This window comes from Melitaea cinxia, chromosome 12 (assembly GCF_905220565.1).
Source record: "Melitaea cinxia chromosome 12, ilMelCinx1.1, whole genome shotgun sequence".
NCBI classification, from domain to species: domain Eukaryota; kingdom Metazoa; phylum Arthropoda; class Insecta; order Lepidoptera; family Nymphalidae; genus Melitaea; species Melitaea cinxia.
The window spans coordinates 12,606,237-12,616,237 of record NC_059405.1 but is presented as its reverse complement, the minus strand read 5'-3'; the positions used below and the strand labels follow the sequence as shown (position 1 = coordinate 12,616,237).

The 10,001-nt window shown below is 33.5% G+C and overlaps 2 protein-coding genes across 3 annotated transcripts; both read left to right on the top strand.

The window, feature by feature from the left end:
- Nucleotides 1-221: 221 nt before the first annotated feature.
- LOC123658177 (probable phospholipid hydroperoxide glutathione peroxidase) lies at nt 222-1,691 on the top strand. 2 transcript variants are annotated; one of them, XM_045593617.1, is made up of 4 exons: nt 222-410; nt 605-807; nt 943-1,106; nt 1,390-1,691. In XM_045593617.1, the coding sequence occupies exons 1-4, from the start codon at nt 322-324 to the stop codon at nt 1,531-1,533; spliced, it is 600 nt and encodes a 199-aa protein (XP_045449573.1). In that variant the 5' UTR covers nt 222-321; the 3' UTR covers nt 1,534-1,691. The 2 variants fall into 2 exon arrangements, with proteins under 2 accessions (XP_045449573.1, XP_045449574.1); XM_045593618.1 differs by having other exon boundaries at nt 346-410; nt 591-807.
- Nucleotides 1,692-6,027: 4,336 nt separating this feature from the next.
- Nucleotides 6,028-9,416, top strand: LOC123658453 (delta(14)-sterol reductase TM7SF2). Its single transcript, XM_045593874.1, has 3 exons — nt 6,028-7,320; nt 7,471-7,891; nt 8,692-9,416. The coding sequence occupies exons 1-3, from the start codon at nt 6,028-6,030 to the stop codon at nt 8,976-8,978; spliced, it is 2,001 nt and encodes a 666-aa protein (XP_045449830.1). The 3' UTR covers nt 8,979-9,416.
- The last annotated feature ends 585 nt before the right edge of the window (nt 9,417-10,001 follow it).

The following is a 10,001-nucleotide window of genomic DNA, read 5'->3' as shown; positions in this document are numbered from 1 at the left end:
CATATTTTTTTTGGGGGCCATATTCTTATATGAAAATCGATTCTCAAGGAGTAAACTCCAAAATAAATGGAAACTTTTTATATGTTAACATATTTAAAATATTGTATTTAAATAATCATTTCAAGTAACTTTATACCCTCAGTGGAAAATTATACATACTAAGTTACTACGCTTCTTGGTTACTACACTACATTGTCATTTAATCATTTATCGTAAACTAGTAAGTAGTACCTAACAATTATTATCTTTCTATTCAAACTGTCTACGTAAATGCACAGCATAATCAGCACGTAAAGAAGTTTTTAAATTTTAATCAATAACATGACAATCGGATTTAGAACGATTTCGAAACTTGTTGTGCCCGCAGTCAGTAATCTATTCTGTTTAACAAGAGTTCAACTTAGTACTGTGTATGTATTATTTATGGATTTTTTTAATAAATAAAGAAGTTCCTTAACCTTTATTATTATATAATCTCTAACCGGCAACCGGTTTGTTTTGTTTATATTGCGTCTCAAATATATCGTACTTACATTTTCTTTGACACGCCATTTATTTAAAAATTAAAATGAATAAATATTATCTAATAGTTTTTAATCGACAGCACCATGGCAAGTAATCCGGACTACAAAGCTGCTGAAAGTATTCATGAGTTTACAGTGAAAAACATCAAAGGAGAAGATGTGAAACTTGATGTGTACAAAGGGCATGTTTGTATAATTGTAAATGTTGCTTCTCAGTGTGGTCTCACAGCAAACAATTACAAGCAGCTCAATGAATTGTATGACCAATATGCTGAAAGCAAAGGTCAGTCTTATTATAATTTGTTTGGTAAAGTTATCAATTAAATGCTTAAGTTAAACAAAAATGCTATAGCTAGTTAGTAGAACTATATTTTGAATAAAAATATTTAAGTGCAAGGTAATAAAAACAATTTTTTAGGTTTACGCATCTTGGCATTCCCGTGCAATCAATTTGCTGGTCAGGAACCAGGTAATCCTGAAGATATAGTGTGTTTTGCAAGCGAGAGAAAAGTCAAATTTGATTTGTTCGAAAAGATTGATGTCAATGGAGACTCGGCAAACCCGTTGTGGAAATTTTTGAAGGTGACATTTTGTTTTTGTGTTCTTATCTAAAATTTAAGACGATTGATAAATAAAATACTGACCTTATTGATTCTAGGTTGTTCCATTAATACATTAACAATTCATGGATAATTCTCACATGACTCATTTTCAATAGCCTTGACTGGTTTTTTTGTTTGTTGACTGTAATTTGTATCTTGGTAACAGTGTTTTAATGCAATTAACGTATTTTACGTGTTTTACATAATTATATACAAATCAATAAGAACATTATGTAGTGCTTAATGACATTTTTTTTATGCAGCACAAGCAAGGAGGTACTTTGGGCAGTTTTATTAAGTGGAATTTCACAAAGTTCATCATTGATAAAAATGGAGTTCCGGTTGAAAGGCACGGTCCAAACACTGATCCCTTGGATCTTGTCAAGTCCCTTGAAAAATATTGGTGAATAAAATTTCCTAATAAAAATATTAAAATCATATTTATTTATTTATAAAATAAAGAAATGTAACATCAAAAATTCATATGTACAATCAAAGTTTATCCACTATATCATATGTAAGATTTTTGTTAATTTATGCAATAAATATATTTTTAACAACTTAATGCCATTTTTTTTATTATTGTAACAATTATGATAAAAAATTTATGTGCCATTTCAAGCAATCATGTAAGTATATAAAATATTTATTTCTTCACAATTCTTTAACATTGTTTCCTAACAACCAACATTGATTAATGATAAGATAAATTATTATCACCATAAAACTACATACAATGAAACATTAGAAAATATTGTAAATTCACGAATTAAATTCATACTCTACTGACGCGACGATATGTTGGCGCAATCGTTACAGCACTCGTGTAAATATTTATTTATTTATTTACACCTGATACCATAGTCAGCTAATTTTGTCCTAAAAATTACCATTTTGCCGTTTTTGAAATAAATTTTTAGATATTTTTGTTCTATAATTATATAATTTATAATATTACAACTTATGATAGTAAATTTTTTATTTTTATGTACATATCAAAGAAAGTATAAAAAGATACATTATAATGCAAATTTGTTAGGTATATGAATACCTATGTACTTGACAATTTACAATGAACTTTGACAGGGCAATAAAAAATTGTATTGTAGTTCTTGTAATAATGTGGTTTTATTTATAGGTAATTACTAGCTGCTGCCCGTGACGTCGTCTGCGTGAACGCTATAAGGCACCAACGATTATATAAACAAAAAATACCTACGATTATACCTTTTAAAATAACATTCATTTACCCGTGTGTGTGGGTCTTCCTGTCAGGCCCGAGGGTCTGTCTGGGTACAGACCTCGAGGTTGCCCTCTTTACCTGGGCTATCTTCACCGGGGCTTAGCCTCCGGGATCACATCATTTTGGCCCTATTGGGCCAGGGTCTCATTGCCCTTGGGGTCTTTGCCTTATTTTTATACGCTACCCATAGATCAAGTAAAAAAAGGTTTTTTTTACTATATCTATGACGCTTTTTGACGCGAAAAGCTTTTTTTTACTATATCTATGACGCTACCTACACCGTCGGTTGGTCCATTTTGTAGGTGTCTCCTTTGTTTAGGTATACGACGGGATGTCCTCCCCCGCGTCGTCCAAATCGTCGCCACCGCTATCCGCGCTGGGTCAGCTCGGCGGTAGTTGCAGGAGCTCGCGAGGTAGAGGACGCCCTTCCGGCGATCTCGCATGTAGTGGGGCAATCCCGTGGAGGTGTACGCACGCACCTCTGTCCGCGCGGGCGAACATGGCGCGCGCAATGTTGCGGACGTACTCCTCCACGGTGGGCGTCCCGGTGTCTCGATGAAGTACGTCATTCTTGACCACGGATCTCCTGCAATCAGGCGCAGGCAGCGGTTCTGCTGGACTTGCAATCTTCTGGCCTGGTGCCCCGAGCAGAAAGCGTATCAGGCCGGGGCCGCATACGTCAGGCGCGAGCGGACGTAGGCACCGTAGACCATCAGCTTGGTTCTGAGAAGCAGTCTTGATGTCCAGACGGAGTGGAGTTTCGACCGGGCCGCCGCTGCGTGGTTCATCGCACGATTTACGGTGGGAACCATGCGCAGCGTCCGGTTGATGTGGCACCCCAGATACCTAACTGAGGTCTTCCACTCTACGTCCGGGCCTCAGAGCTTGAGCTGACGCAGCGCCCTGGAGTCGCCGGTGAGTAGAGCGGCCGTCTTCCCAACGTTGACGGCTATTCTCCACTTGTCAAGCCACCTGGTAGTAAGTCCAGCAAACGCTGCATTCTGTTGGTGGCGACGATCTGGTGATACGACGATGCAAAGAACGCGCTGTCTTCCGCATACAGGGCCAGCGGCACGTCCAGCATTTACAGAAAAATCTCATAGATGGCGCTGCTTTAAAATTGTCTTGTCTACTTATATTCATTTAATTATGGTTATCGGCTTAGTTACATAAATTGCGTGATTTTTATATTGTGAAGCTAGCTTATATAGCATGGTTATTAACATTATAACAACAACATTCAAATATGCGTCGTTAGATTACACGTTGTAACAGAATACGTTGAGGAAATAAAGGTCCACTGCTTGTTCCCGGTAGGTGATAGCATGATAATATGTAGCCTATATGTTGACCCGACTTCTTAATAATATTTGTGTCAAATTTGAAGTAAATCCATGCGGTATTTTTTGAGTTTATCCCGGACATACATACAGACAAACAGACAAAAATTCTAAAAACTATATTTTTGGCTTCGGTATCGATTGTGGATCACACCCCAAGTATTCTTTTAAAAAAATATTCAGTCTATAGTATTGACTTTCCTACCATTTTATTATATGTATAGATATTTGCTCGGAAATTAAAAAAAAAAAAAAAACTACATTTATTATAGAAGAGAAAAAAAGCGTAGGTATATAGTCAAATAAATAATATGTATCTGCCCAACCGCATTGGAGCAGCGTGGTGGATTAAGCTCTGATCCTTCTCCTACATGGGGAAAGAGAGAGAGATATTACAGGCTGAAGCGTAAATAATATGTAATTAAATACGCATTATTAGGCATAACTCAAAAAGAACTCGACAGATCAAAATGAAAAATGGGAGTACAGTCAACATGAGAAACTCCTTTTTTCCATCTTACTCCTTTCTCCTTTTTTTGAAGTCACGTCAAATGGATACACTTTTTTGTTTGTAAATTGCTAATTTTTAAGTCTTGTCTTATTAAACACGGATTTTTGAATGCTAAATGCTAAATTATTTTCTTTGTGGTCTCGTGTTTTATCTCAAATAATAAAAGAATTGGTTAGGATGTACCTCGATTTTACAGAAGATCACAGCTAAATAATACTGCTTGTAAACAGTGTTGCGTTCCCGTGGTGATCAGAGCTCCTGGGAGAGATTGGGGATAGGGTCGGCAATGCACTTGCGATGCTTTTGGTGTTGCAGGCGTGTCTAAACTACGGTAATCGCTTACCGTCAAGTGAGCCGAACACTTGTTTGCTGACGCTTCAACCTGTATTATCCCACTGCTGGGCATAGATCTCTTTTCCCGTGTAGGAGAAGGATCAGAGCTTAACCCACCACACTGCTCCAATTAAACATATATTCTCTACTATGAGTAACGATCGTTTTATCTTTTTCTTGTATTTCTGGTTTTTTAAATTAGTTTAATAGTTATCTAATTAGTTAGTGTTGTTAGTTAGTAATATTTAGTTAGTGTTTATATTCATTGTATATATAGTTTAGATTTCGATTGAAAATACTGTATAGTTTGCTTTCTTATTATTTGTTAGGACTTAGGTGTAGGTGTAAATTTTTTAACTATTTAGGTATAAAAATGTCTTTCAATAAAAAAGTGAGTGAATCATCGAAATCGGTCTACCCAGTGAAAACCTCCTCCTTTTTTGGAAGTCGGTTGATGAAGGAAATTGTTCAGTTTACAATTTATAAGAACAAAATTCGTTATCCGCATAAACTTAAATAACAGGCTGTTATTTTATAACAGGTATTGATATAACATGTTTCTCCTGTTATAACCCACGTCTACGTCTAAGTAGTATTAAGTATAATAGTATTGCAGTTGCCGAGCAAGTAGCTGTAAGTAGTGTATAAAAAAGACGCATGACGCACAGATGAACGTTAATACTACATCAGTACCTATAATATATTTACAACACAAGAATCGACTAGGTCATTTTTGCAAAAAGCTAGCTTTGTTTCACATGCTTCTTTCTGATTATTTTTAGAATCAGATCTACAGAGATTTAAGACAATTTTATGTTAATCCAATCTTTCAATCTACTCGTTTTTCAGATTAATTAGTTTTTAAGAACAGATAGTTTACTAACTTTTTTGATTTATTAATGTTTTTACTTCAAGTATTAAAAAGTACTACGTTTCCAAATATACAATTCTTGAATATATAAATAAATTATAAATACATAAATAACTCATTTAGTTTTAGTGTGAATGCAGGCTCGAAAGACGGAATCTTTATTTAAAATTACGATGACAAAGTTGCCACATCTAATATATAGCCTGTCTTCGTTTTTCTCTATAGTGCTTAAAAGAGATAGCAAGTTACACTTTTCCGTGTCCGTTGCGATAGCGCCAAATGCATTAAACCAATCACAGCACTTTTTTTTCAAAATTATTCGAGCGTCGTTGACGCTTGGCATTGTAATTTGTAAACGTAAAGCTTGTTGTATATGAAATAGTAATTTACAAATTATTTATATTAAAAATACTTTTATTCAATAAAATATATTGCGTGTGCTTTGGGAAGGACCATTACATAAATATTAGTAACTGTTTTTAGAACTTTTTAATGGTATTGGTTGTTTGGTGAAAGTGGAAATCTTTGCGTGTGGTCATGTGATATTTTAAAATTAGTTATTGAAACTTATTTAATGAATTGTTTTTAAATTAGTAAACAAAAATGTCTACAAGAAGCGGACGCATAAGACAGAGTCTTATTGAGTCAAGTCCTCCGCGCACTCGTAAAGGAGTATCACCGACGCGTTCTCCCGCCAGAAACCGTAAAAGTTCGCCGACTGGTCGTTCGGCTCAAAAATCACCCTCCCGCAAGTCACCAAGTCGAAAGTCGTCATCTAAATTCCCAGCTCGTAAGTCCCCTTCGAGAGTTGTGAAAGAAGTTGTTGAGGAAAAGGAAGCGTCTGTTCCAAAATCGCCTGCAAAACGACCTGCAATTAAAAAAGGACCTGAAGTCCGATTAGAAGATGTATCTTCGAAAATAGAATCTTTTCGATCCACCAGAACTAGACGTTATGAGTACTCTATCAAAGATATGCCATCAACTATACAACTTGTAGAACCATCAACACTTGACGAAAAAGTTAACGGGCTTGAAAATGTACATTCAGTAACTGATATTTACGGTCTAAGAAATAGAAGAAATATGGACGATCTTATTCCACGTAGATCATCCAGGTTGAAAGACATCGTTGATAGTGTGCCAGATATAAGACGAAGCTTCAGTAAATCGCTAAGTAAATCAGTGAGCGAGTCGATTAGTAAGTCTATCGATACTTTTTCAGATGATGAAAATCATGATGAGCTATTACAAAGAGAGAAATCACAGTCTGTGACAAGAAAACTTGCCACTCCTATGCCAAGCAGTGTTGTTTTATCTCAAAATAGTAGTCGCTACGAGTTTGGTGGGAGGATAGGGTCTGCAGTTTTATACTTGTTAATACCATTAACGGTATTTTATATCGTAATATCATGCTCAAAATCTTGCTCGCTAACATCCCTTGGAGATCTTTCCGCGTATAAATCAATATCAAATTGGATCAATGCTCAAATATTGCTTCTCGTCATCAGTAATTTTATTATGCAAGCTATTTTTATATTATTACCAACTTTTGGAACTAAAGATGTTGATGAACAGGGAAAGAAATACTGTTTCAATGCATTTTTTTCATCATTTTGTACTTTAAATACACTATTTGCTCTGGACTATTATAAAGTTTTGAACATTGATTTACTCTTGAGCTCATATCTGAAAATGGCTATAACTTCTTATTTGATAGCATTAATGCTAGTAATTGTATTACATGTAAAAAGTTTGAAAGTTGGCGCCAATAATTTAAATCCATATGGTACTTCGGGAAATGTTTTGTATGACTTGTTTATGGGACGACAAATTCATTGCAACTTATTGAAGGTCAAAGTTAAACTATGGCTAGCAAGAGTCTCAAATATAACAACTGTAAGTATAAAGTTGTGTGATATATGATATTTAACTATGTTGAAATTAATAGTTCTTAAGCCTAACTATGAAATATATTTAATTATTCTAACATCTTTTATTAATAATACTATTATTTATATAAAATAATGCTTTTAATTATTATTTCAGCTAATTCTTGCAATTTTAATCTTCAAAAATGGCTTTTCTATCCAACTGGCGGATATCGATAACTTAGCCCTCAACAAATTCGATGAGATTATTAGCAAAATACAACTAAAACCAACTATTTTGGTGTACAGTATGATGCAAATTGTCTATTCACTGTACTTTATAATCGGAGAGAAAAAAATTGTGTCAACATTTTATTGGCAGTCTGAGGGATTAGGGTACCTTCAAATTATATCGAGTACTCTTTACCCTTATTATTTCACCACAATATCGAAATATGTAGCAGATACAGATTTAAAACTATCAAGTAATATATTAATTGCCGCTTCTGTTCTGTACTCGCTGGGGTTAACCATAATGCTTATCAGTAACAATATTAAATATGAATTCAGGAAAAATCCACTACAGCCTAGCTTGACACGTAAGTAGAACTAGATAATTATTTATTGTTTACTGGTTTTATAAATATTTTTCCTATTAATGGCTTCAATTCGACCTTTTAGTCATTTATATATATGTATAGTTAACAAACTCTTGAATAATTATATAGTCTAGTAGTTTTAAAAACACAGTTGATTTAGTAATTTTGATATTGTAATTGCTTAATTTTTAATATAAGTAGCGACCCGCTCCGGCTTTGCACGGGTGCAATACTATCTATAACAAAAGAAACTTTAGAAACCTCTTAAATTATCAGTGTTTCTCTATTATATTAGGCATATAAATCACTATCTATTAAAAAAATTGTATCAACCTCCATTGCGGAGTTTTAAAGATCTAAGCATACATAGAGAGAGACAGTGGGACACGACTTTGTTTTATACTATGTAGTGATAATACAATCAAATTGGCTCAGATCAAATGCCAAAGCCTTTACGATTAGACAGAAGTAAAAAAAAATTATTGATATATTTGATTATTGACTACTTAGTTTTCATTTAATGTATTTTGAAAGAACTTAATCGATAGCACAACAGTAGACTAAAATCATCTTATGTCAGCCAATTTACTCTTTCTAGAAGAAATTAATCATTTAATTTTGTCTTCAGATAAATTATTTTCAACTGTTATATTTAACAGAGTTGAAATAACCTGTAAATGCTGCTCGGCTGAGGTCATTTCTCTTACATAGGAAAAAGTTTGAAGCATAGTCCTGCCACACTGCTCCACTATAAATTAATTTTGGGATTTTTTATTGTAAAAACCACTTTCTTTTTTCAGACATAGATTCAATGCCAACTTTTCTGGGAAAGAAACTTCTGGTGTCCAACTTGTGGGGTATATTGCGCCATCCGAACTACACTGGAGATATTATGATTCACGTCGCACTAGCTCTGCCAGGTGTCTTCACTCGCAATATTGTAGCCGCAGCTCCGGCTCTAATAACAATATTTATGTTCATACATCGCGCATGGCGGGACCATAATAGATGTCGGCGGCGTTACGGGTCCGCGTGGCAAAGGTATTGCAAGAGAGTGCCATCAGTTATCATACCAAAAATATTATAATGTCTCTGGTCTGTTGAGGCTTGAGAATGCATGATTTATATAAAAGATGAAATGAATCAGCAATATTCACAAAAATCTCTTATATTTTAAGATAGATATTTACTTTTATAGTAATAGTTTTCATTATATACTAATTTGTGTTGAAGAGATTTTTTTTTATACTTTACATTATGTATTAAATTTACTTTTATTAGTCTTACGATGTATTTATAAAGTATTGATATATTTCAAACTAATGAAATTCTTAATCAATTGGAATATCTATTATGTATTTTAGCCATTATTTTGAATAGATTAGACATTAAATCTTTGCCATAATTATTACCACCGTACAAATATAAAGTTTGATTAGCTCTCTATTTTATTAATTAATAATTATCAAATATGTCTTAATTTTTCTTATAATTCAATATGGTAAAATTATCATAAGTTATTATAGATTAACTTTTGTGCTACAAATAGTTACTTATGTATTAAAACATTTTTAAAATACCAAACAAACGGGACGAAAAATGCTTGCGATGATGTGACAATTTAATCAATTATTTTTTACAAATAAGCAAATACTGCGCAACTGAGTTCGTATATATTTTTATCGATGACTTGTGTGGAAAACAGAAGTAGTAGAACAGAAGAAGAAGTTGTGAAAGTATTCATGCTGTTGTAAAAAACCCATATCAATATATATATTGTTAAGTCCTAGGTATTACTTTTAAAACTTCTAATATTACTTTAAATTTACTTTAGAAAAGCCCCAAATAGTTTTTGTCATTTCGCGATTTTACAAGAATCGGTATTTTAGATTTTACACAAGTGTACAACCTGGTACAACTGATAAGTTCCGATTTTATCTGATACATCTCTAAAGAGCTCTAGAGGAAACAGGCGACTCAAGATGTTTGCGATTTTAAATTAACATTAACCTAACCATTAACATTACCTATATGATATATTAAAAAAAAATAAGTTTTTATACCGAAAATGAGACAAAGGATAAGAAAAAACAAAAATATATGATATATT

Excerpts from the sequence above, each read along its gene's own strand:
- LOC123658177 (XM_045593617.1), top strand. The coding sequence starts at position 322 with ATGACAATCGGATTTAGAACGATTTCGAAACTTGTTGTGCCCGCAGTC. Across the intron at positions 411-604 it reads AGAGTTCAACTTAGTACTGT|CACCATGGCAAGTAATCCGG; the intron begins GTATGTATTATT and ends TTTAATCGACAG. Across the intron at positions 808-942 it reads CCAATATGCTGAAAGCAAAG|GTTTACGCATCTTGGCATTC; the intron begins GTCAGTCTTATT and ends ACAATTTTTTAG.
- LOC123658453 (XM_045593874.1), top strand. The coding sequence starts at position 6,028 with ATGTCTACAAGAAGCGGACGCATAAGACAGAGTCTTATTGAGTCAAGT. Across the intron at positions 7,321-7,470 it reads GAGTCTCAAATATAACAACT|CTAATTCTTGCAATTTTAAT; the intron begins GTAAGTATAAAG and ends TTATTATTTCAG. Across the intron at positions 7,892-8,691 it reads ACTACAGCCTAGCTTGACAC|ACATAGATTCAATGCCAACT; the intron begins GTAAGTAGAACT and ends TTCTTTTTTCAG.